Source organism: Carcharodon carcharias, chromosome 26 (genome assembly GCF_017639515.1).
Source record: "Carcharodon carcharias isolate sCarCar2 chromosome 26, sCarCar2.pri, whole genome shotgun sequence".
NCBI classification, from domain to species: Eukaryota; Metazoa; Chordata; class Chondrichthyes; order Lamniformes; family Lamnidae; genus Carcharodon; species Carcharodon carcharias.
Window position 1 is genome coordinate 37,180,210 of NC_054492.1, and position 27,236 is coordinate 37,207,445.

General features: G+C 44.7%; 2 protein-coding genes across 2 annotated transcripts; one reads left to right on the plus strand and one right to left on the minus strand.

Annotated features, from left to right (window-relative positions):
• Window positions 1-350: 350 nt before the first annotated feature.
• On the minus strand, window positions 351-8,546 carry rasl12 (RAS-like, family 12). Its single transcript, XM_041175377.1, has 5 exons — window positions 8,346-8,546; window positions 7,937-7,993; window positions 5,789-5,862; window positions 3,761-3,951; window positions 351-2,532 (listed from the first exon to the last, which is right to left on the minus strand). Exons 1-5 carry the CDS (start codon window positions 8,482-8,484, stop codon window positions 2,142-2,144), a joined length of 852 nt encoding a protein of 283 aa, XP_041031311.1. The 5' UTR covers window positions 8,485-8,546; the 3' UTR covers window positions 351-2,141.
• A 12,987-nt stretch (window positions 8,547-21,533) lies between these two features.
• On the plus strand, window positions 21,534-23,000 carry kbtbd13 (kelch repeat and BTB (POZ) domain containing 13). Its single transcript, XM_041174909.1, has one exon. The coding sequence runs from the start codon at window positions 21,534-21,536 to the stop codon at window positions 22,896-22,898; it is 1,365 nt and encodes a 454-aa protein (XP_041030843.1). The 3' UTR covers window positions 22,899-23,000.
• The last annotated feature ends 4,236 nt before the right edge of the window (window positions 23,001-27,236 follow it).

The following is a 27,236-nucleotide window of genomic DNA, read 5'->3' on the forward strand; positions in this document are numbered from 1 at the left end:
TTGTAGATGGTACACACTACTGCCACTTTGCATCAGTGGTGGAGGGTATGAATGTTTGTGATTGGGTTTCCAGTCAAGCAGGCTGCTTTGTCCTGCATGGTGTCGAGCTTCTTGAGTGTTGTTGGAGCTGCACTCATCCAGGCAAGTGGAGTGTTCCATCACACTCCTGACTTGTGCCTTGTAGATGGTGGACAGGCATTGAGGAGTCAGGAGGTGAGTTACTCACCGCAGGATTCCTAGCCTCTGACCTGTTCTTGTTGCCACAATATTTATATGGGTGGTCCAGTTCAGTGTCTGGTCAATAGTAACCCTCACGATGTCCTACAATCCAATGAATGATTACAGATAAATTTTGAAAGATAGCTTTTTACTCCCCTGCATAATAAGCAGCTTACATATTCAAATGTACTGAAAATAAAAACAAACAAGATTTAAAAAATGATGCCATTTCACTGATGGATAACAGATATCTGGTGTTATGCAGAAAGTTTTGTAATCATACTGGGAACTGGTCAATTATGTTTTCATTCCAATACATATTCATTGGTTAATTTTCCATGGTTGCCTGGTCATGACTATCAGGAGTTCTTTTCTTATTTAGATCCTCATGTCAACAACACTTGCAGATCAGATAGAGTATGGTCAGATGCCAAGTAAAGCTGTCTCAGCTCAAACATAGTTCAGAACATCCCAGTGCAGCAGTGTGAACACTTCTATTCTTCACACTGGCCATTCTTGTGACCTTGGAGTGAGATTGTGAATCCGGTGATAATTCATGTCAAATTATGGACTGTCATTTTATAACCTCCTACCCAATGGAAAATTAGTGATTGCCCAAATTCACCTTGTTTAGCAACATGTACAGGTGGCAGTAAGGGTAAGAAGAGATAAAGGAAGATGGTCTTCTTACCAACTTGATTTGGACTGAAATCAGGACTCTAGAGAGTCACAGAATCGTTATGATGCAAGAGGCCATTCGGCCCATCATGTCTGCACTGGCTTTCCAAATGAGCATTATGACTCAGTGCCATTCTCCTGCTTTCCCCCTGTACCCTTGCACATTGTTTCAATTCAAATGATCATCTATTGCCCTCTTAAATGCCTCGATTGAACCTACCACCACCATACTTCCAGGCAGTGCATTCCAGACTCGGACCACTCACTATGTGAAAAAGTTTTTTCTCACATCACATTTGCTTCTTTTGAAAATCACCTTAAATCTGTGCCCTCTCATTCTCGATCCCTTGATGAGCGGGAACAGTTTCTCCCTATCTACTCTATCCAGCCCCCTCATTTTTGGGCACCTCAATCAAATCTCCTCTTAGCCTTCTCCTTTCTAAGAACAGTTCCAACGTCTCCAATCCATTTTCATAACTAATGTTTCTCATCCTTGGAACCATTCTTGTAAAAAAAGGACAGTGTCCTTAACTGCACTCATCCCATTCTTAATGACTAATGCTTCATTCTATCATTTGCAAAAAACATTGCATAACCAGACAGATAAAGGATTACAGATAGCATTCCATGTGTAAGTTTATTGAGTCGCTGTGCATTCCTCTTCATTATCAAATGTGCAAAATCTAATGTAATCTAGTGAACACCTCTGGAAATGGACAATTGAAACATAAACACCATTTTCAATGCTGGTTCTTCCTTACTTCTTGAAAAACTTGTTCTGGATTCTTTTTAACCTCTGAAATGTGCTGTTAAAGAATGTTTGACTCCCCATCATCATCTTAAACATATTGAGGAACATGTTTTCACATGGTGATAACCCTCAGGTTACTGAACAGGTAACTTTCCTTCCATGGCTGCACTCTGACAGCAGACTCTGCAACAAAGGCTCTTCTTTCCAATATTTTTGCCTAAAAGAGGTTTCAGCTGGCAATCGACAAAGGTAGACAGTCACAGGTCGTCATCTGCTAAATCTGGTGCTCCATTTACTCAATCCTAAATCCACATAGTCTTACCAAAGATCATACCAATACCAGATGAAGTGCTTGGTGTTCAGTTAGTTAGGTTGATAATTATAAATTTTTGTGACAGTTTTAGTTCCAAAGCCACTAGCCAGAGAAGTTTTGACCTAACTAGATAAAAGAAAGTTACATGGAGCTTTGGTATTCAGAGCAGTGATTAGTATTTTAAAATATTTTAAATCCTTTAAGTAAGGTTAGTGTGGGAGTTCTCCGCTTGCTTTGAGCCCTTGCTGACTTCACCGTGACCAGTTTAGCTGAAGTGATGGTGGGAATTTCCTTGTAGGTGGCAGTGGACAGACGTTGTGTTCCAAATATAGGTGGGTGGTGTTTAACAGCATGGGCAAAGGCAGGTGGGTGGGCAATACCCAACACAGGTCTCTCCTCAGAAATAAAGAGAGGTCTGACAGGAAGGTGACGTTCAGTCTCTCGCCTCACCTCACGAACCAATTCATGGAACACATGCTGCACAGACTCAAAGTCCAAACTGGCAGACACTTCATAAAATGAACAGTTATATTTGGATGCAAGTGACAGTCCATCAGATTTGCTTATCTGTCTGGAAACAGAAAATAATTTATTTTCAAAATACATTAATATGCAGTTAATAAATGGCAAATATCTAAATACTTTGAGATGTCAAAATTGTCTGAATTACGGGTCTTGGAATGTAGATTATTTGAAATAAATTTACATTGTGTACTACTTTCAAGAACTCTACCACGCTTTAATAATTTCAAATAATACATGCTATAGATATTTAAGGTGAAACACAGATTAATATTTCATTTTGCCTCACACAGAGAGTGAGTATTTTGAAATCAAATATATATTTCCTGCTGATGGAAGCATCAGCTCTATACAATAAAGAATATCCTTAAGACCCCCAATGGTTCAAGAAGGCAGCTCACCACCACCTTCTCAAGGGCAATAAATGCTGGCCTAGCCAGTGATGCCCACATCCCATGAATGAATTAAAAAAACCCAATTGTTAGAAACTAGAGATAGTTTAAGTAAGTTATATTTGTATTTGTGGGTGTTAGGAATGAGTTTTAGCTTGAAGTTTAAGTTTAATTTGCATTTCTGTATTGGTGTGTTAAGAAAGGGGGAACTTGAGTTTTAGTTTCACTTTAAAAGATGCCTGCATCTTAATTAAGTTTTACGACTCTTGAAGGAAAGTTAAAACAAACACAAGGTAGAAAACTGTGCTGTTGCCTAGCCTTAGGGGTCCAGAGAGAGGGCTGCCACAGATACAGACAGAAACAGAACAGCAGTTTTTAGTTCTGTTTGCTCTGGGGTCCCAGGTTCAAATCTCATCAGGGCAGATGGTAAAATTTTAATTCAATAAATTTAAACTAAAATAAATTGAATTAAAGTCTAATGATGACCATGAAACCATTGTTGATTGTTGTAAAAACCCATCTGGTTCACTGATGCCTTTTAGGGAAGAAACCTTACCTGGTCTGGCATACATGTGACTCCAGGCCCAATAACTCTTAAATGCCCTCTGGAATGGCCTAGCAAACCAACTGGTTCTCAGGGGCAATCAAGGATGGGCAATAAATGCCCCCATCTCATGAACAAGTTTAAAAAAATCTAATTGAATGGAGGTTACAGACTTGAGAGGCTGAATAGATTACACCTGTTCCTGTATCCTTTTTAATATGGGGAAATTAATGGGCATAAGTCTCAAATGCAGAACCTTATGAGTGGCAATTGAATAAACAAGCCCTTCAAATTCTTGCAGGCCTAAGTCATTCACTTCTATTTTGAATAATATTTCTTACCTGTATCTCTCCATGTCCAGTTTATTCCCCAGCAAAATAATTGGGTAGTCCTGTGGCAGTCCTTTGGCATGGCTAGAAATTACATTTAGATAATGTAGGCACCCTTCAAAGCTTTTCCTATTATCAATACTGTAGACGACAATGAATGCATTTGCCCAGTTCAGGTAACGTTCAGAGTTCACTGGTTTGTCCTAGTTTTCAAAATATAAATTATTGTTTAGCGTTATGAAGTCATGGCATGTGCATTAATAAATTAGAGACTTATCTGAAAAATACTTGTAAGAGCAAACACACACGCACCTTAGCAAAGCATAAACATGAGTGCAGATGTAATACTCATCATACGTATTCACACATACAGCACAATACAATATAGCAACTAAATACTGAATACCATAAAATACTGTAGCTTTATTCTGATATTTAAAGAAAATATGCTTGCTACAATTATTTTGTTCTAGAACAAACAGTGTTCAGTGGAATCGAAGTCATTGGCTAGTTAGTGAGTTGGTTAAAAGTTCTAAAATAGAAACAAATTTTACATGATTGCAGCTAATTTTGCATGGAATCTGCACTGAAACTATAATTATTCAGCTGTTGATACACATCTCATTAACAATGGGGTTAAAATGGGTAGAGGAGCAAAGAAACCTAGGAGTACTGATATATAGGTCACGAAAAGTAGCTTTGTAAATTGCTAAGGCCAATAATACTCTCCTTCAGGGTACGCACTGACAGATTGATGGATTAAACTACACGTACTTTTTCATTAAAAGTACTTGTTTAGTTTCTTATCTCTCTCCATGGTCTCACATCTGCTTGTGTCACGTGATTTTTTTTTCATTTGTATTTTTCATTTTCTTTGTCTGAGGTTCAGTTTAGTGTTCTGCTGCTCGTGAAAGCTACATCTTGTTTTATTCCTGCACAAACTGTTTTACTGTTTTTAAATATACAAGCATTCTCCTGCTCAGCAATAACACAGGCGCAAGAATTTCACTGATTGCTATATGTGATAATATTTGTGGGGATTTCTCCGTTTGTTATTTTTGACAAAGCAATTTTACTGAAATCAAAGCACAGGAAGATATTACTGATTGCACTCACAATGTCTTTTAATTTAAAAAGAAACAGTCCCAGAGTTAATTACTCCTATTTTATTTTACATTCATTCATTGAGAATTCACTGTTGAGAATGAATTGATGGTGAACAACTTTAAAATTGGCTGTCTCCCCATCACAATGCTTATGAGTTTAGTTTTAAAATTAAAGAGTCTTTTGTGGCAGGGTAAAAGGATGACGGCAAAAAAATGGTAATCTAACAAGGCAGGAAAGCATAAAGTATGCAGTATAATGCAGATTTAGTAAGCAAATCAAGGAAAGTTTAAAATTAATGTTTTCTTTTAGTCTCACCAGGGTTATTAACATTCCCACAGTGACTTATCAGTTTAAATGTGTAGTGCAAAAGGCATTAATGTAATATGTGTAAGCTTACCAATAACTGCAGATCATAACAAAGCCCTTTCATTATATTGCACAAATATCTGTGCCATATTTATCTATCGTAATCTTTGCTAAAAGGTATTTTAATTGACAAGAGCTTATTGCTTATTTGTTTTGAAAAAGAAAAGGTAACTGGAAGGGATCCAGTTTCTTTAACACGCAATAGCCAAAGCAGAGCATATACAAAATGCAACACTTCATCTGTCATATAGAGGGGGGAGAATTACCTTGTCCTATTTCTAGTACTGAACAGACTGCTCTCAGAAAATTGTCACGACATTATCCTGCTATTTTAAAACTCTATTAACAGTGCTCTTAGACATGCCTTGTGTAAAAACTCGGTATTTAAAAAGTTCAATGGTTCACTCATTAGCAGTCTATTCAAGCACTTTTCCATTAACTCTGGAGATGTCTAGAAATAAAAAGTTTAGGTTATTTGAATCTGTGTAAAACATTGACTGGGTGTTTTGATATTGCAGCTGCCATATCCTGCATATTTCCTTCTTCCACTGCTAGAGTCTTTATTACCTGATCAGCAGTGTCCATTATTTTTAAGAGGACTGGCTGGTGATCCACAATTTCTTCAGTAGTGTAGGTATCCTCTGGAACAGAGTAATATTGTCAGCAATGAACACTCCTTGGATCACTAATACCAACTGAAACACATCGAGAACTTTGAAAACAGAAGTGCAAATATGTGAATGGCATATAGTATATCTGTTTGGTCTTCATCTGAATCTAGATTACAAAAGTCTTTGTTGAGGAATGTTGACAAGGTAACAATTTATCTTGGTGATAGCTGAGAAATTCTAGAGCTTCTGATAAACACAGAAGTAATTTCCTCTATTACCCCCATCCCCAAAGAACTCTTTTCACTCTCTTTAAAAGAAAATAAAGATGTAGTACACAACTACATAGGGCAGAGTTCCAAACTGAAGCTCTTCAGTTGAATTACTGCCATAATTTTGCATTGGTGGATAAGAGTGGCAAAATTAGATAGACTAATAATGCATTAATAAAAACCTAAAAAATTGCGTGTGGACATTACCAACTGCTCCTGGTATAGAGACACAAATAGATGTTTCAGTAACTTATTGACAGAGATACGTCAAACTATAAACTACTACAGAATATGTAGATCACGTCCTTTTATAAAACTATGGATTGATTATCAGCTGTAACCAAATTAGTTGTGGCATTTTTGTACACTAAATATACTATGCTGAAGTGTTTGTGTTTCAGAACCCTTCTTTGCAATAGTGTTCATGGCAATTGCCACTTGAAATTTGTCAGCTCACTTAAATAGAATCGACAGCACAGATACAGTCAGTCCAACTGGTTTGTTCTGGTGTTTATACTCCACACCAGCTTCCTCCCACTGTAATTACCTCTTCTCACTCAACCCCCTATTACCCTCCTCCTCACATCAAGCCTCATCTTAAATGTATCGATCCTATCTGCTTCAACCAATCCATGTGGCAGCACGTTCCACACTCATCACCTGTTCTGGTGAATCAGCTGATTAATAAAAAGTTTATTGTCGATTTAGTTACTGGTGACTTTTTATAAATAAGATAGCAGAGACCCGCAAAATGCCTGCAGTGAAATTAGTATCTTTATTGCAACAGTACTTCTTAATCCCCATCCCATGCCATTCCTCTCTTGCCATACCCATCCCATTCCTTTCATCCCTCTCTCATCCCTATCCCAATCCCCATTCCACCCCTTCTTCCTATGCCATCCCGATTTCACCCCTCCTGTGCCATCCCATCTCCATGCCCCAGTATTGTTGCTGGACTAGTACTCCAGAGATCCAGGGTAATGCTCTGGGGATAAAGACAAAAAAACTGCGGATGCTGGAAATCCAAAACAAAAACAGAATTACCTGGAAAAACTCAGCAGGTCTGGCAGCATCGGCGGAGAAGAAAAGAGTTGACGTTTCGAGTCCTCGTGACCCTTCACCAGAACTGTTCTGTTGAAGGGTCACGAGGACTCGAAACGTCAACTCTTTTCTTCTCCGCCGATGCTGCCAGACCTGCTGAGTTTTTCCAGGTAATTCTGTTAATGCTCTGGGGACCCTGGGTTTGAATCCCATCTGGTTCACTAATGTCCTTTAGGGAAGGAAATCTGCTTACATGTGACTCCAGGACCTTGGCAATGTGGTTGACTCTTAAATGCCCTCGGAACTAGGGCAATTAGGGATGGGTAATAAATGTTGGCCTGGCCAGCGACACCCACATCCCATAAATGAATAAAAAATATTCCCGTATCTCCTGTGCCCCCCAACAGAACAGTGGGGTCAGACAAAAACTGCATATCGTTATTATTATAGACTCTCTCAAAGAAGTTTATAGCCGCAATCTTCCAGATTGGGTGAGGAACAATAAATGCTTGGGATCGCTGGATAGAAAACCTGTTTGGATTCCAGGGTAGAGAACTTTCAACAGTTGTTCACTGACCCTGACGGGTCGAATGTGGTCACTTGCTCCCTGTCCTGACAGCCTCGAACTGGACATAACCGACCGGGAGCACAGGCAGGAAGGGTCGGACAGAACATGGACATGGCACTGGGAGTAACCGCGCCGGCTCTGACTTCAAGAGCAACAAGCTGGAGATTTCCGTCAGGTCAAATATGAACAGATTGAAACCAGTGGGACGCTGGAAAAATGCACTTACCCAGGTAAGGATCGTACTCGCTGATGAATCTTTTGGTGAGAAATTTCACAGTCAGAGCTAAAGGAACAAAACATTCGTGTTTAGTCTCATTGAACCTTTGGACAGCTTCAGATGCGATGTTTAGAGGCATGAGAGCAACGAACTGATGGTCAGGTTCAGCGCCACTGGCTGCCTGTAAATTCCAGGGTTGCACATTTCACTTGCCTCTGGTCGCTAGGTGTAACTTCCTTCTATCTGTAACTTTTGCTAACGAACGACATTCTCTCCCTCCTCAGGAAATTCTCACGTTCGCCAACAAGCGAGCGACCCAAGTGAGATCTTTGCCCACCTGGCCGGTTTGCGGCGGGGATTTTGGGGGGGAAGCGGTGGCCGAGCCTCTGCGGAAGAGGCTGGGGACCGAGACACTTACCGGATTTCCCGGAGCCCGGACAGCCCAGGATGGCGATGTTACATTCCGGGGTGACCGCCTGGACAGTCCTGTCGCGCTCCGAGGGGGCGGACAGAGCAATGACCCCCCCGCCTCGGACTTTGCCAAACATCGAGGACATCCGCGTCGGAGACTAAAACATTGCGGCTCGCACCTGGGTCTGAAAGGGGAGGGAAACCATCTCCCACCCCCCCGCCAACCCCCACCCCCCGCCCCCTTCCCGGCACTCCCTCCCTCTCCCTCTCTCTCCCTCCCCCTTTCCCGCACTCCCCCCCCTCTCCCTCTCTCCCTCTCCTCTCCCTCTCTCTCCCTCTCTCTCCCTCCCCCTTTCCCGCACTCCCTCCCCTCTCCCTCTCTCCCTCTCCTCCCCCCCCCTCTCCCTCTCTCCCTCTCCCTCTCTCTCCCTCCCCCTTTCCCGCACTCCCCCCCCCCTCTCCCTCCCTCCCTCTCCCTCCCTCTCTCTCCCTCCCTCTCCCTCTCTCTCCCTCCCCCTTTCCCGCACTCCCCCCCCCTCTCCCTCCCTCTCTCTCCCTCCCTCTCCCTCCTCCTTTCCCGCACTCCCTCTCTCTCCCTCTCTCTCCCTCTCTCCCTCTCTCCCTCTCCTCTCCCTCTCTCTCCCTCCCTCTCCCTCCTCCTTTCCCGCACTCCCTCTCTCTCCCTCCCTCTCCTCTCCCTCTCTCTCCCTCCCTCTCCCTCCTCCTTTCCCGCACTCCCCCCCCTCTCCCTCTCTCCCTCTCCTCTCCCTCCCCTCTCCCTCCCTCTCCCTCCCTCCTCCTTTCCCGCACCCTCTCTCTCCCTCCCTCTCCCTCTCTCCCTCTCCTCTCCCTCTCTCTCCCTCCCTCTCCCTCTCTCCCTCTCCTCTCCCTCTCTCTCCCTCCCTCTCCCTTTCCCGCACTCCCTCTCTCTCCCTCCCTCTCCCTTTCCCGCACTCCCTCCCCTCTCCCTCCCTCTCCCTTTCCCGCACTCCCTCTCTCTCCCTCCCTCTCCCTTTCCCGCACTCCCTCCCCTCTCCCTCCCTCTCCCTTTCCCGCACCCTCTCTCTCCCTCCCTCTCCCTCTCTCCCTCTCCTCTCCCTCTCTCTCCCTCCCTCTCCCTTTCCCGCACTCCCTCTCTCTCCCTCCCTCTCCCTTTCCCGCACTCCCTCCCCTCTCCCTCCCTCTCTCTCCCTCCCTCTCCCTCCTCCTTTCCCTCTCTCCCTCCCTCTCCCTCCCTCTCCCTCCCTCTCCCTCCCTCTCCCTCCCCCTTTCCCGCACTCCCTCCCCTCTCCCTCTCTCCCTCTCTCTCCCTCCCTCCCTCTCCCTTTCCCGCACTCCCTCCCCTCTCCCTCCCTCTCCCTCCTCCTTTCCCGCACTCCCTCCCCTCTCCCTCTCTCCCTCCCCTCTCCCTCCTCCTTTCCCGCACTCCCTCCCCTCTCCCTCTCTCCCTCTCCTCTCCCTCCCCTCTCCCTCCCCTCTCCCTCCCTCTCCCTCCTCCTTTCCCGCACTCCCTCCCCTCTCCCTCTCTCCCTCTCCTCTCCCTCCCCTCTCCCTCCCTCTCCCTCCTCCTTTCCCGCACTCCCTCCCTTCTCCCTCTCTCCCTCTCCTCTCCCTCCCTCCTCCCTCTCCCCCTCGCAATCCTCCTCCCTCCCCCTTCCCGGCACTCCCTCCCTTCTCCCTCCCTCTCCCTTTCCCGCACTCCCTCCCTCTCCCCCTCCCTCCCCTCTCCCTCTCTCTCCCTTTCCCGCACTCCCTCTCTCTCCCTCCCTCCTCCCTCTCAATCCCCCTCCCTCCCCTCTCCCTCTCTCCTCCCTCTCAATCCCCCTCCCCCGCCCCCTTCCCGGCACTCCCTCCCCTCCCTCTCCCTTTCCCGCACTCCCTCCCCTCTCCCTCCCTCCTCCCTCTCAATCCCCCTCCCTCCCCTCTCCCTCCCTCCCCCTTTCCCGCACTCCCTCTCCCCCCCTCCCTCCCAATCCCCCTCCCCTCTCCCTCCCCCTCGCAATCCCCCTCCCTCCCTCTCACCTTCCCTCCCCTCTCCCTCCCCCTTTCCCGCACTCCCTCTCCCCCCCTCCCCCCTCCCTCTCAATCCCCCTCCCTCCCCTCTCCCTCTCCCTCCCCCTCGCAATCCCCCTCCCTCTCACCCCCCCTCCCCTCTCCCTCCCCCTTTCCCGCACTCCCTCCCCCTCCCCCCCTCCTCCCTCTCCCCCTCGCAATCCCCCTCCCTCCCCTCTCCCTCTCCCTCCCCCTCGCAATCCCCCTCCCTCTCCCTTTCCCGCACTCCCTCCCCCTCCCCCCTCCTCCCTCTCCCCCTCGCAATCCCCCTCCCTCCCCTCTCCCTTTCCCTCCCCCTCTCCCCCTTTCCCTCTAACCCCTTTCCCTCCCCCTTTCCGGCACTCCCTCCCCTCTCCCTCCCTCCCCCTTTCCCTCTAACCCCTCTCCCTCCCTCCCCCTTTCCCTCTAACCCCTCTCCCTCCCTCCCCCTTTCCCTCTAACCCCACTCCCTCCCCCTCCCTCCCTCCCCCTTTCCCTCTAACCCCACTCCCTGCCCCTCCCTCCCTCCCCCTTTCCCTCTAACCCCTCTCCCCCTCCCTCCCCTCCCTCTCTCCCTCTCCCCCTCCTTTCCCTCCTCCCCCTTTCCCTCCTCCCTCCCTCGCACTCTCCCTCCTCCCTCCTCCCGGGATCGCAGCTTCGCACAGAATGAATACGGCTGCAAACCTCCGGGAGTCGGCAACAATAGCAGTGACGCCCCCACAGTCGACCTGCGGGGAGGGGAGGGTCAGCATCGCGGAGAGAGAGAGAGAGAGAGAGAGAGGGAGGGAGGGGTTCAAGGTTTGAAAGGAGTCCCGAGGCTTTGAACCGCAGCCACATTTCCTTGTAAGGAAAACCGTCACTTTCTCCTTTACGGGAACATGTGCAGAACAAAGGGAATTTAATCAGTCAAGTAGCTCCAGGGTTTAGCCCCTGTAAATGGGGCTTTCCAACATCAAAGTGAGCTGCCCGCCGTATAAATACATTAAATGCGTTAAATCAGCAGCAAGATCGGCCACTGCGAGCACATTCAAACTGGGAGATGTGGTGACTGCCTCGCTCGCTCAAGCCTCAGGACAAGACTTCGGTCCTTCTGAACAATTTGTGGCGATTTTTTTTTTTTCTTAAAAATCAGAAACTCTGCTCCAGAAATGACCCCTTCCCCATAACACTCAGTGATGAATAGAACTGACCCCACCCAGTCCTTCTGACCAAGAGCTTAGCCCCGAAAAGCTGCTATGGGGAGGGGGGAATGGGGGGGGGGGGGTTGTGGGGAGAGATCTGAGGAGTAATTGAAGATTGAGGTTTTCTGGGTACAAAGGGGAGACCCTCTCTCTATACTGGGTAATATTACCATGCCCCACGAGGGCATTGGTGCCCATGGACCTCTAATTGATTCATGTTGGCCCATGATTAGGATTGGCAAAGTACAGCAGTGGTAAAAGCAAAAAAAAAAAAAACTGCGGATGCTGGAAATCCGAAACAAAAATAAAAATAAAAAACACCCGGAAAGACTCAGCAGGTCTGACAGCGTCTGCGGAGAGGGACACGGTTAACGTTTCGAGTCCGTATGACTCTTGGTTTGTCATTTGCCATTGTTCTGTAGAGTCACGCAGCGGAATCTCAGCACTGGGTGGGGACAGGTTGGGGGGCAGGAAGAGTGTGTAATCAGCTTGCTCGGCTCCACCAGAATTAAGCTCTGGGTGGGAAGGCCCATGGTCGACCTGCACCCCGCCCCGACCGCCTACTGAAGTAGCCGCAGGCGGGCCTGTGACAAGTAAACCTGTGCGGGCTGCATGTCACCACCGGGGTGAGGGTCCCTCGATCAAAGGCACTCAGTGCCTGATCGAGGGACTCGACACGAGGAGAGGGAGAGTGTGCAGTTGAGAATCACACTCGTGCCCCTGCTACTGCACCCACTACACTCCTCCCCATGTGACCCCACCCCCCCATGACTGTTTTCCACACCCTTCCCCCCCCCATTACATACCTGTGACCTGGGTTGCTCTGTGATGCTGGGACTCCAGTAGGTGTTTTCCCTGCAGCAGCCACCGCCTCCACCGTGGCGCTGCTGAGCACAAGAGCTGCTGGCTTCTGATTGGACCTCTTGGGGGGTGAAACTTCCGCACTCCCCCCAGCCCCCCGGGGACATGATTCCAGGGGAAGGCTTGCCAATGGCCTTGCCATTGCGGGATGGACTTGTGGTTTGGCAGGCCTTCCCGAAAAGAGGCAGCACAGGTCTCTCGCTGGCTCTTCAGCTGGCAGGTCAGATACCCAATGCCTCAAAACAATTCCACCCATAGAATGATACAGCACAGGAGGCCATTCAGCCCATCATGTCTCTGCTGGCTTTTTGAAAGAGTTATTCCATTAGTTCCATTCCTCTGCGTTTTCCCCAGAATTTTCCTTTTTCAAGTATAAATCCAATTCCCTTCTGCAAGTCACTATTGAATCTGCTTCCACTAATCTTGCACACATTGCATTACAGATCACAGCAACTCACAGCTTGAAAAAAAAAGTCTCATCTCCCTTTGGCTTTTTTTTTTAAACCAATCACCTCAAACCTCTGTCCCCTGCTCACTGATCCTCATGTTAGTGGAGATAGAGTTGCCTTTTACTTTTTGGATCATTGCACTAAATTTAACCAACACAATTGTTGATTTCTCCATTGTAGACATAGTATGTCATTGCATCCCAATGACCTATTGGACGATAACTAAATTTTAAGTACATACAAACATATGAAATAGGAACAAAAGTAGGCCATTCAGCCCCTCGAGCCTAATCTGCCATTTATTAAGACCATGGCTGATCTGTTTGCGTTTCGATTTCCACATTCCTATCTACCCCCGATAACTTTTGATTCCCTTGCCTAACAATAATCTATCTACCTCCACCTTAAAAATGTTCAATGACTTCGCCTCCACTGCCTTTTGAGGCAGAGTTCCAATCACACAACCCTCTGAGAGAAAAAAATTTCTCCTCATCTCTGTCCTAAAAGGGCGACCCCTAATTTTAAAACAGTGCCCTCTAGTTATGGACTCACCCCACCCCCAGAGGAAACATCCTTTCCACATCCACCATGTCGATACCATTCAGGATCTTGTTTATTTCAATCAAACCACCCCTCACACTTCTAAACTCCAGGGAAAACAAGCCCAGTCTGTCTAACCTTTCCTCATAAGACAACCTGCTTATTCCAGTTATCAATCTAGTAACCTGCCCTGAACCACCTTCAATGTATTTACATCCTTCCTTAAATAAAGAGACCAAAACTGCACACAATATTCAAGATGTTGTCTCACCAATGCCCTGTATAACTGACAAATAGAAAAATCGCAAAATACCTATAGATTCAGAAAATAATTCAGCCCATTTTTGGTTCATTTATCCAGAAAAAACTCTACACCTCCCTCATTCTTACATTTAGTTGCTCCTTAAATGTATCCAGGGTGTTTTCCTCTACCGAGCTGGCTGGAATCCATGACTGCAAGAAGAAGAACTTTGTAATGTCAGTTCTAACATTACTATTTACATTGGAATATAGGAGGAGGCCATTCAGCCCCTCAAGCCTGCTCCACCATTCAACTAAATCAAGGCTGATCATCTATGTTAATGCCATTTTTCCACACTTTCTCCATTTACCTTGATGTCATTAGTGTCCAGAAACCTATCGATTTCTTTCAATGACTGAGCGTCCAAGCCCCCTGGGGTAGAGAATTCCAAAGATTCACCACCCTTTGACTGAAGAAATTCCTCCCCATCTCAGTACTAAATGGCTTGCCCCTTATTCTCAGATTGTGTTCCCTGGTTCTAGACCCGCCAGCCAGAGAATCATCCTTTCTGCATCTATCCTGTCTAGCCCTTTAAGAATTTTGTAAGTCTCAATGAGATCACCTCTCATTCTTCTAAACTCCAGTTTAAACTAGTGTCCCCTGCTCTGCTCCCACAAATCAATTTAAAGCAGTATTCCAGATTAACCTTTTGATGAACTTATATCCCTGTATAAGATCATGTCTCAGATGGCTTCTAAGCAGGCAGAAAAGTCCAAGGCTATCCATAACTCAGAACCTGACACAAGGGATGAGCACAGCCACCTGCCCTTGGCAATCTCCCCCGTGCCTCATGAACACAGTAATCAAGTTGTGGTCTGCGCAGAGCACTGTACAATACAATCACAATTTGTATATAGAGTTAACACTGACTTGTATTCTACTGTTGTTTCGGTTATATGACTTAAGCGTCTATTGGTTCTGTTAGCTGCTTCCTTTATTGTTTGGAGATGATTGGTATTGAGGCTATTAAGTACTTACTCCTAGGGAACCTCACTCAGTTCTTTCTCCACCTCTAATCAATCTTCAGTCTTTGCAATCTTCTGTCAAATTTGTATCAATACCCTAAGATTTGAACCAAATCCCCACAGCTTTGAACTTAATCAGTAGTTTTTTTATGACAACATTATCAAATGCCTTTTGGATAACCAAATCTGAATTCAAAGTCTGATGACGACCATGAAACCATTGCTGATTATCATAAAAACCATCTGGTTCACTAATACCCTTGAGGGAAGGAAATCTGCTGTCCTTACCTGGTCTGGCCTACATGTGACTCCAGACCCACAGCAATGTGGTCGACTCTTAAATGCCCTTGTTCAGAGGGCATTTAGGGATGGGCAATGAATGTTGGCCTAGCCAGCGACACCCACATCCCGTGAACGAATAAAAAAAAAACATAATGTCACAGGGTTTCTTGCAGTTGACTTGGTTTGTCACTTCAAGAAAAATCAAGGAATTTGGTAAGGCAGGAGCTGCCCATCTAGAGTGGTATTGGCTGCTTGACTCTGGGATGAGCACCGTTTAATCCTGGAGATTTGCATTATGACCTTTTAGCTTGACTAGAAGTTCAACCTCACTGATATCCATGCCTGAATTTTGTCTTGGCTCTCTATGGGGAGGCTATGTCTTTCCGTGTGAACACTTTGAAGAGGTAGCCATTCTGCTGATCTTTGGTTTCACGCCAATTTGCATCTTTTAATGTTTCCACCTCTTCTTGTGCCATTGCATCGAAAGAATGTTTTAGTGTTATGTGTTGCCTCTGAAGCTATGCTTTATTCTAGCCCTCACTTCTCCCTTCCGATCACCTTTCTAACTTGCTCTGGTGTAATCCTACATTGATTCCAGTGATCCCTTTTCCTTTCTCCCTGCAGGATTTGTGAACATCACTGAAAGGTATAGAAAATAGTTTTGTAATGCATTTTAACACTGTCCAGAGAATGATTTTTTTGAGGACTTTGCCCAAGCTCTCACTATTTCATAATATTTGGCCAGTAACATTCCACAAATAGACCAAAAAGCAAATGCAATCACATATTTAGCATTCTTGAATCCAGCCTCAACAATTATCAATTGGTGAAAATACTTGAATAAAAATGCCAAGTATTTTTCTAAGCTGGGTGATGTGGAAGAATTCATGATCTGCGTTTCAAAATGTCCTTAGTTGTAATACTGTAATGAGTGTTTGCTTATAGAGTCCATTAAACAGTAAGGGTTGGTTGTTTCTATTCTGTCAGGTAATGTCTCTGTGCATTTCTGTGTACTCATGACCCAATCTGGAAAGAGTCACAGCGCGTCCTCTATTGATCTTATTTTTGAAATCCTGCCTTTGATGCTGAAAATGCTACTATAACAATGAAACTTTTGATCAGATTAGTAAAATTGATTAAACATCGTGCTTTCCAGCACCATCTTACCAACTATTGAGAGCCTTCGTGCTTGCCAAGGCTCTTTTAAATCAATGGCTAACTGGCTTCTCTGTGCATCAAGTAAATTTAAACTTTCAACTGTACGGATTGTTCTCAAGGATGACAACGAGATAAACACCAACCATGGCTGGAGGACCCTCAACTCGGTGAAAGGTACTCCTTGGTCTGCTCGAAATGCATTGGCCTTCCAGAGCAGAGTTGTCCTCGACCAAGTGTCACAGATTGGCACATTCCCAGGTCCAGGACTATGTGCTAAGGGATGCACTGCAGCTTAGCGCAGCTGCCACTGAGGCTCAATGGGAAAAGGCTGCTGTCGAAGGCATTTCATCCATGGTATACTGAGGCTATTTAGAACCCCTTGGGATGTATACTTGACATGGAATGTATATTATTAATATCAAGAGCATTGAAATTGTATTGAGACACCTCAGAGTGGAACATGCTGTATGAAGAAAAGTTGAATTTTATTGCACTTTCTGTCATACTCAATTTGAAATGGTAGGGGTGTATTTTTGCAAATTTTATGAATAAAGTATATTTTTGGAAAAAAGATGTTGAACTTTACTGGAATCAAATATTTCATCAAAATAACAGCGTAATCATCGTTTGAGAGTCATCAAACTAACAGAGTAAATTAAATCAGCAGCTCAACTAGTTCTCCAAGCTCATCGCCATTTATCTCAGGAAAGCTGCAAAAGTCCATGGATGCATTTACGTTATATATTCACCTTGGTGCAAAACGATTCCAGCTTCACACGATAGTAATCAGGCTTTGTTAATCTGGAGCTAGGGCCCAACTAAACCTACCTAATGTTAATTTGTATAACAGAAATTCTCCCCTCCCTGCTCTCTAAATATTTACATTTCTAATTTTTGGGACCGAACTCTCCTCATTCATGTATCCTGAGACTGGCACAGCTCCCTCCTAAACAGGAGAGTTAAAGTTCTAGTCAGGCAGGCGCCAGACAATGTAAACAGCATTGCTGCCTAACTGGAACCTATGCTGCAGCTACTAGTCTGACTTGTAGCTGGGGTGAGGTACCCCTTTGAAGACATCCTTGGTCTCAAATTGAAATTTTTTTCTCACCAGATAACAATTAACTTCTCACAAAAATAATCGAGTCTGATTACCATGGTGACTACAAGGTAAAAGCTAATGGTTGTAAATGCCATCACCTTATGAATTCTTTGCCATAATCTAGTGTTAGCCAAATGACTCCTGTTAATCAAACTGTTTATTGCTGGTTTGGATATGAGACTGGTACAGTCGGAGAAACAGAAAACTACCAACAAAGGTGGGTGACTTGTGTGGCCCTGTGATAACATTTTCTTCCTCTTATTCAAAAGTTTGTAGGATCAAGAACTGCTCCAGAGACTTGAGCACAAAATTTAGGTGGACACTCCCATGTCATACTGAAGGAGTCCGGCACTGATTGAGTTGTGATGTTTCAGATGAATTATTAAAGTGAGGCACGGTCCTCTTAGTTGGACATAAAGGAACCCATGTAACAACTTCAAAAAGCAGGGAAGTGTGGAGTTTTGTTTCTTTGTTTATAATTGTTGTTGAAGATTTTTAAAAATATTTTGTTTATGTTTCTATCTCTTTTTCTTTTTTTTAAAATCACATCTACCTTTCCATCTCTTTATCTCTACAGAGCTTAAGGAGTCCATTCGTCTTCACTGGCTCTCTGAAAAACCTAGTCCCACTCCCTTACCTTTTCCCCGTAACCTTGCACACTCTCTCTTTTCAGGTAGCAGTCCAATTCCCTTTAGAATACCTCGATCGAACCTGCCTCCACCACCTGTTCAGGAAGTTTGTTTCAGACTCCAACCACCCTCTGGGTGGAAACATTTTTCCTCACATCACATTGATTCCTTTTGCCAATTATTTTGATTCTGAGTCCTCTCGTTCTTGATGTTCTCTTGAGTTTCTCACTATTTACCCTGTCCATACCCCGCAGGATCTGGAAGACCTCTAGCAAGTCTCCTCTCAGCCTTCTTTTCGCCAAGGAAAAGAGTCCCAAACTCTCCAGTCTATCCTCATAGCTACAGTTCTTTATCACTGAATTTACCATTCTACCTGACACTTGGTTTTGACTCTGTGCTGCTTGTTAGTAATTCTTCATTCTGATTGGTTAAGGAGTTACACAGTTCAGACCCCTCTCAGATGCCCTGTGGAGGTTGTTGTGGTGTAGAGTTCACTAAGTAGGAACACATTACAGTATAAAAGATCATAGAATATGCACAGGAATGTGCAAGCTTAAGAATGGTGGCATTTATTCACTGTGTACAGTAAATTCTGGTCCTGTATCTCCTTGCTGTTTGTTGGACCTTGCTGTGTGACAATTGACCAGAACAGTAACTTCACTTCAAAAGCATTTAATTGGCTTTAAAGTACCTTGGGACATCCTGAGGTCGTGAAAGGTGCTATATAAATGCAAATCTTTGTTTCCTTTATATGATTATCAGCATGTGATCCTTAAATCCTGTTTGTGGAGTATTATCCAAAGAGAAATCTATTTACAAACTGCCTTAGACTTGGTACACCCAGAAATTGATACTATTTGTGAAAATGAGCCCACAGACTGTCTTGGGTTTTGTGATTCAAATACAGGTTCCACAGCATAAAACGCACATTCTGTTCTGGGTTTAATTACTTCTGAGTGTGTGCCCTGATTTTAACAGCCCTTTCCAGCTATTTCTAATTTCAGTGAGTTTACTGTAATTCTTTGCCTACTGCAAACAATTATCTAGGTTGGCTTTGGTTTGCTGCTGGGAAAGTTAACTCCTCACACCAAATCACTGAATCAAAGTATTTTTAGTTTTCCACCTCAAAACCAGCAGTTAAGTCCACCTATCAATTGTTCCAAGGCAACGACCCTGTGCATCCAAGATATATGCTCAATACAGCTTCAGTTCCTGAACTATAGAGCCTCGTAATACCTTCTCTTGGATTATTTGTCATTCTGAGAACTCATTTGATCATCCCAATCTCTGAATTTATATAAAAAAATAACCACTAGGCACCATAGCTTAAAGTAAAAGGCTTAATTGATCCTCCAAGCATAATTCCACCATGTGCTACATACACAATGACAAACCATGAGATGTTTGCAGTCTATTTTGTTTTGTTTATTCTTCATTTTGAGCTGTTCTGCCTCCATGTTGTGTGGCAAGTTCTATTTGATACAAGCATCATCCTCCACTGTGACTCAGACTGGTTTAGCAAAACAAGCACCGTGTGGGCGGGGGGGGTGCGGTTATGGTGTTGTGTGGTGGGCACAGTGCCTCCAGGCGCAAATATGTTTGCAGTCTTAGCATTTGCAGCTGCCAGTGCGAATTTGGCTGCAGTGCTCCAAAATTCTTTAAGAATATAAACGTTTACAGGCATGAAGAAGGCCGCTTAGTTCACATAGCTCACTCCGACATGCAAACTCAACTTTGGGACAAGATGAACATTTACTTTTTTCCCCTGAACTGACAGGGCAGGAGAAGCAGAATCAATAACCACTCTCAAAAGAAAATTGGATCTCTACTTAAGAAAGAAAAAAAATTGCAGGACTGTGAGGAATGAGCTCGGATATGGCACTAATTGGATGATTCAGAGACCCAGCACAGGCACAATGGGCTGAATGGCCTAGTTCTGTGCAATACAATTCTATGACCCTAAATCCCTCCATTTACTTCAACCAAAACTTGATCCAACCCCTTTTCGAATGCTTCAACCCATATGAACATATGAATTAGGAGGAGTAGGCCATTTGGCCCTTCGAACGTGCTCTGCCATTCAATAAGATCATGACTGATCTGATCATGGCCTCAACTCCACATTCCCACCCACCCCCAATAACTTTGACTCCCTTGTTAGTCAAAGTTTGCTGCACAAGACTGTTTTGTGTGAAGAATGTCAAAAAATCATTGATCAATAAAGGCCTTTTGGCCTATTTAGTACATTAGCCCTCTGCTTATGGCATCTAAATATCTCCAAATGTTTTGCCTCTTGTTCTGTTTAGTGGCTTGTTCTTTACATTGAACACTTCTTGAGTAAGGACAGTTTTCCTAATATTTCTTTTCAATTTACTCTTCACTAGCTTTCAGTTTGATTCTAATTTCCTGGCATGGTTTGAAGCATTATTTTGAGTGATGTTTACTAATTAATATTTAGTACATTTTGATGAGGCTCTATCTTAATTATATTCTTCCTAGAGAGTAAATTTTAAGCTTCTCTCCTCATAGTCCATTGTTCTTACATCAGAAACAAATTTTCTGCACCTTGCTTTTGTTACAATGGTCTAGAAATTCAGTTGCGCTGTCCCCATTTTGTGAATACTAAACAGGCCAGTATTTTTTTGCCTGTGCCAGGAATGACGGGCAGGAAGTTCCCCTTTATCATGAGTTGGATATGTGCCACCTACCATATTGGCATAGGCTGAAAGAAATGAGGGCTGAGGCCCTGTACCAAGTGTACCTTGAGCCTGAACATTCAGGTGCGGTGATCACTACCTGCACCCAGTTTGTGTTGGCAGGCCTATAGCATTTCTATGTCTTATGACTAAATCTGAATGCAGTATTCTAAGTGCAGTTTGAACACTGAATTATAAAGCTTTTTTATGACTCCCGGAGAGGTAGATTGGAATATTCTGAGGATTCATCGGACTGGCAGGACTTTGCATGCAATATGCAACCTATCTTATGGCTCCTGGCTCCCTCTATAATAGAGACGTTGACGGGCTAGAAATTAGGTCTGGTTGCACTTGCTTTTCAGGTGCAAAACAGGAGCAAAGGGATCCAATTTTGGGGGGTGTCCACAACAAGAATGAGGAGCCCAAAATGTACCTAAACCAATTTCTGCTCCAAAATGTTGCCTGTGAATCTTTGACTGAATTTCAGACAAAGAGGTCCTACAATATCATCAAACCAGCCTGACGAGCCCTGCTAATATGAATAAATACTAGTTATGACCTACTTGGATACAACATAGAGCTGTTGATTATTTTTCTCAACATTGAGGGTGATTATATGGGGTAAAAGTATGAAGCAAAACAGAACTAAAATAATTCAATGTCGGTAATACAGGCTGGTAGAGGCTGTGGAAATGGCCTGTAGCTCAACCATGATATTCTGGCTTCTCCTCAGAATACCTGCTGTGTGAGACACATAACAGGCAAGGTCAGCTATCTATAGCCTGAGATATTAATAACAACGGCAAAGGCTGTGGTCACAGCTAGTGGTTCAAAGGACTTTGTAAACAAGCAACTTGAATCTGAGAAGTACAAAGGCTTGGGTTGAGTTTAATTGCTTATCAGCTGAAGTAGTTCAACTTTGCATAAGTCCTGCTACTCCAAATCGCAATTCAAAGAATTTGAAGTGAGTGGTGGATAATCATAGGATCTGAACAGGGCAGCGATGCAACCACCAGGAAGTTACGTGCATGTGAAAGTGGAGCATGAGCTTTTCACTGTTGAGAAGAACATGCTGATTGAAAGCAGCGACTACTTCAGGGCTCTCTTTGAGTCCGGCATGCGGGAGTGCACACAGGAGGAGATCCAGCTACAAGGGTTACCAGCCCGTGGCTTTGATGTCATGCTGAAGGTCCTGAAAGAGGATCAACCTATCCTGGACAATGAGGAAATCCTTGATGCCATTGAGTGTGCAGCCTTTCTACTAGTGAAGCCTCTGACAAAGCATCTTATTCATATCATCAGTTCAAACAACTGCATTCTAATGCTCCAGGCTGCATCCACATATGGGGTGTTTGACTTGGTTCATGCTTCAGCTCAGTTTATTAGGGATGTTTATGTTAACATAAGGGAAGATTTGAGCTTTTTGCCTGAAGATCAGTTAGATTATATTGAATCCATCTCTCCCAGTACATTTGTGGCCATGGCCACTCACTCCCCTTCTGTCGGCTACTTGGATGATATTTCTAGAACCATTTGTTATTTGGATGAGGCAGAAAATCATTGGACAACCTTGACTTCTTTACCAGACAAAGCCAGCACTTCTCTCGCAGGCATTACTGTGCTGGACAACAATATCTATATAGTCGGAGGGGTTGATGGACTGAGCAAGCAGATAGTAAAGTCTAGCTTTTGTTACAATACTGAAAGAAATAGCTGGAGTGAATTTTCAAGTCTTCAGCACCTTCGTTACAACCTAACATTGACAGGACAAGATGGTTGTCTCCTTGCCATGGGAGGAATGTGCAAGAATACAGTTCTTGCAACTGTGGAAAAGTTCCACGTGGCATCCAACACATGGTCCTTCGCTGCACATCTGCCTAGGCCTGGAGCGGGCATAGCATGTGCACGCACAATGGGCAGGATCTTCGTATGCCTTTGGTTACCATTGGACACCACCGATGTCTATGAGTACAGGACCCATAAAGATGAATGGCTGCTTGTAACCACTCTAAAACGCCAACAAAGCTATGGTCATTGTATGGTTGCACATCAGGACAATCTGTATGTCATGAGAAATGGACCAGCAGATGACTTCTTGAGGTGTATGATTGATTGCTTCAACCTCACTAAGCAACAATGGACTGCTTTGGCTGGTCAGTATGTGAACAGCAAAGGGGCACTTTTTACAGCAGCCATCAGAGGGGATACAGTTTTTACAGTCAACAGAATGTTAACTTTGATTTATAATATACAGGAAGATAAATGGAAGCCAGCAAAGGAAGAAGCTGGATTTCCTCGAAGTGGATCTATGCACACCTTCTTACTTAGGCTGCCAAAGAACAGACTGACCACTCTACACCAAAACTAAGGTTGGGAATTGATTTATAATGCTCCCCATGTACCTTTAATTCTAGAAACTGATACACAGATAAGGTAGGAGTGGGGAAAGGGCACTCTGCTAAAAAAAAAATCAGCCAATTGTTTTGTTTCATCTGTAGGATCTGCTCAAATGATTTTCATCATTAACTTGTCCAGGCATTAAAATGGTTGTGCGATTATCTGAATGAGAAATCAGTCCATTTCCTTTTACTGAACATTTAAATTAAATCATCACTCATGGACTCAGAAGATAATTCACTCCACAAGTCTTCAGAATACCAAGCACATAATTTCCTTAGTTTGTCAATTTGATTCACTCCACAGAAATCAAGAAACAGCTGAAGGGACTGGATACTGCAAAAGCTATGGGCCTGACAATGTTCTGGCAATAGTACTGAAGACTTGTGCTCCAGAACTGCCATGCACCTAGCCAAATTGTTCAAGTACAGCTACAACACTGGCATCTATCCGGCAATTGGAAAATTGCCTAGGTATGTCATGTACACAAAAAGCAGGACAAATCTAACACAGCCAATTACCGCCCCATCAGTCTACTCTCGATCATCAGTAAAGCAATGGAAGGGGTCATCAACAGTGATATGAAGAGCCACTTGCTTAGTAATAACCTGCTCACTGATGCCCAGATTGGGTTCTGCCAGGGCCACTCAGCTCCTGACCTAATTGCAGCCTTGGTTCAAACATGGACAAAAGAGCTGAACTCCCAAGATGAGGTGAGAGTGACTGCCCTTGACATCAAGGCAGCATTTGACCAAATGTGGCATCGAGGAGCCCTAGCAAAACTGGAATCAATGGGAATCAGGGAGAAAACTCTCAGTTGGTTGGAGTCATACTTAGCACAAAGGGAGATGGTTGTGGTAGTTGGAGGACAATCATCTCAGCTCCAGGACATCACTGCAGGAGTTCCTCAGGGCCGTGTCCTCGGCCCAACCATCTTCAGCTGCTTCATCAATGACCTTCCTTCCATCATAATGTCAGAAGTAGGGATGTTCTCTGATGATTGCACAATGTTCAGCACCATTTGTGACTCTTAAGTTATTGAAACAGTCCATGTCCAAATGCAGCAACACCTGGACAATAGCTAGGCTTGGGCTGACAAGTGACAAGTAACATTCGCGCCATATAAGTTTCAGGCAATGACCATCTCCAACAAGAGAGAATCCAACCACTGCCCCTTGATGTTCAATGGCATTACCATCACTGAATCTCCCACTATCAACATCCTGCGGGGTTATCATTGACCAGAAACTGAACTGGACTCGCCATATAAATACTGTGGCTACAAGAGCAGGTCAGAGGCTAGGAATCCTGTGGTGAGTAACTCACCCCCTGACTCCCCAAAGCCTGTCCACCATCTACAATGCACAAGTCATGAGTGCAATGGGATACTCCCTACTTGCCTGGATGAGTGCAGCTTCCACAACACTTAAGAAGCTTGACACCATCCAAGACAAAGCAGCCCGCTTGATTGGAGCACATCCCACAAACATTCACTCCCTCCAACACCAATGCACAGTAGCAGCAGTGTATACCATCTACAAGATGCACTGCAGGAACTCACCAAGGCTCCTTTGACAGCATCTTCCAAACCCACGACCACCACCATCTAGAAGGGCAAGGGCAGCAGGTAGATGGAACACCACCACCTGGAAGTTACCCTCCAAGCCGCTCACCATCCTGACTTGGAAATATATCGCCATTCCTTCATTGTCGCTGGGTCAAAATCCTGGAACTTTGTTCCTAACAGCACTGTGGGTGTACCAACACCACATAGACTGCAGCAGTTCAAGAAGGCAGCTCACCACCACCTTCACCAGGGTAACTGGGGATGGGCAATAAATGCTGGCCCAGCCAGCAAAGCCCACATCTCGTGAATGAATTTTTAAAAACCATCGCGTCCCCTGATTTTCTTCTCATTGGGAATGTGAATGTGAGATGACTATTGAGAAAATTAAGATAGTGTATACAGATGCAAAACTGAAGAACAGTTTTATATGCATGCCTGAATTCCAGCACCTACCCACCACACGTGAAATGTTACACCAAAGTATTAACAGAAACAAAGTAAGTTATTTTCACGATGCTATCTTCTGACTGGGAGTAGGAAATTTATAGCCACTTGCCAATTCTATTACAGAATCACAGAGCAGAAGAGGCCCTTTGGCCCATCGAGTCTGCACCGACATGTGAGAAACACCTGACCTACCTACCTAATCCCATTTACCAGCACTTGGCCCATAGCCTTGAATGTTATGACGTGCCAAGTGCTCATCCAGGTACTTTTTAAAGGATGTGAGGCAACCCGCCTCCACCACCCTCCCAGGCAGCGCATTCCAGACCGTCACTACCCTCTGGGTAAAACAGTTTTTCCTCACATCCCCCCTAAACCTCCTGCCCCTCATCTTGAACTTATGCCCCCTTGTGAGTGACCCTTCAACTACGGGGGATCAGCTGCTCCCTATCCACCCTGTCCATGCCCCTCATAATCTTGTACACCTCGATCAGGTCACCCCTCAGTCTTCTCTGCTCCAACGAAAACAACCCAAGTCTATCCAACCTCTCTTCGTAACTTAAATGTTTTATCCCAGGAAATGTCCTGGTGAATCTCCTCTGCAACCCCTCCAGTGCAATCACATCCTTCCTATAATGTGGCGACCAGAACTGCACACAGTACTCCAGCTGTGGCCTCACCAAGGTTCTATACAACTCCAACATGAGCTCCCTACTTTCGTAATCTATGCCTTGATTGATAAAGGCAAGTGTCCCATATGACTTTTTCACCACCCCACTAACATGCCCGTCTGCCTTCAGAGATCTATGGACACACATGTCAAGGTCCCTTTGTTCCTCAGAACTTCCTAGTGTCATGCCATTCATTGAATACTTCCTTGTCAAATTACTCCTTCCAAAATGTATCACCTCACATTTTTCAGGGTTAATTTCCATCTGCCACTTATCTGCCCATTTGACCATCCCGCCTATATCTTCCTGTAGCCCAAGACACTCAACCTCACTGTTAACCACCTGGCCAATCTTTGTGTCATCCGCAAACTTACTAATCCTACCCTACACATAGTCATCTATGTCATTTATATAAATGAGAAATAATAGGGGACCAAGCACAGAGCCCTGTGGTACATCACTGGACAACTGGCTTCCAGTCACTAAAGCATCCTTCTGTCATCACCCTCTGCCTCTTACAACTAAGCCAATTTGGAATCCACCTTATCAAATTACCCTGAATCCCATGTGCCTTTGCCTTCTTTATAAGTCTCCCATGCGGGACCTTGAAAAAGGCTTTGTTGAAATCCATATAAACTTCATCAACTGCACTACCCTCATCTACACACCTGGTCATCGCCTCAAAAAATTCAATCAAATTTGTTAGGCATGACCTCCCTCTGACAAAGCCATGCTGACTATCTCTGATCAAACCTTGCCTCTCCAAATGGAGATAGATACTCTGCTTCAGAAATTTCCCTACCACTGACGTGAGACTCACTGGTCTGTAGTTCCCTGACTTATCTCTACAACCCTTCTTAAATAGCAGAACCACATTAGCTGTTCTCCAGTCCTCTGGCACCTCCCCCATGACCAGAGAGGAATTAAAAATTTTGGTCAGAGCCCCTGTGATCTCCTCCCTTGCCTCCCTCAGCAGTCTGGGACACAAATCATCTGGACCTGGAGATTTGTCCACTTTTAAGCCTGCCAACACCTCCAATACCTTGTCACTCCCTATATCAATTTGCTTAAGAACCTCACAGTCTCTCTCCCCAAGTTCAATACCTTCATCCTCATTCTCTTGGGTGAAGACAGACATGAAGTACTAAGTCAACACTCTAGCGATGTCCTCTGGCTCCACCCATAGCATGTCCCCTTGGTCCCTTATGGGTCCTACTCTTTTCCTGATTATCCTCTTCCCATTGATATAGAATATCTTGGGATTTTTCCTACTTTTACCAGGCAGAGCTTTCTCATATCCCCTCTTTGCTCTCCTAATTGCTTTCTTAAGCTCCACCTTGCACTGTCTGTACTCCACTAATGCCTCTGCTGATTTGTTTCCCTTGTACCTGCTAAAAGCTTCTCTTTTCCTTCTCATCGTAACCTGAATATCTCTGGTCATCCATGGTTCTCTGGGCTTGTTACTCCTTCCTATCACCCTAGAAGGAACATGTTGAGCCTGTACCCTCCCCATTTCCTTTTCTAAAGCCCCCCACTGTTCCTCTGTAGATTTCCCCACAAGTAACTGTTCCCAGTCTAGCTTGGCCAGATCCTGCCTTATTTTACTAAAATCCACTCTCCCCTAATT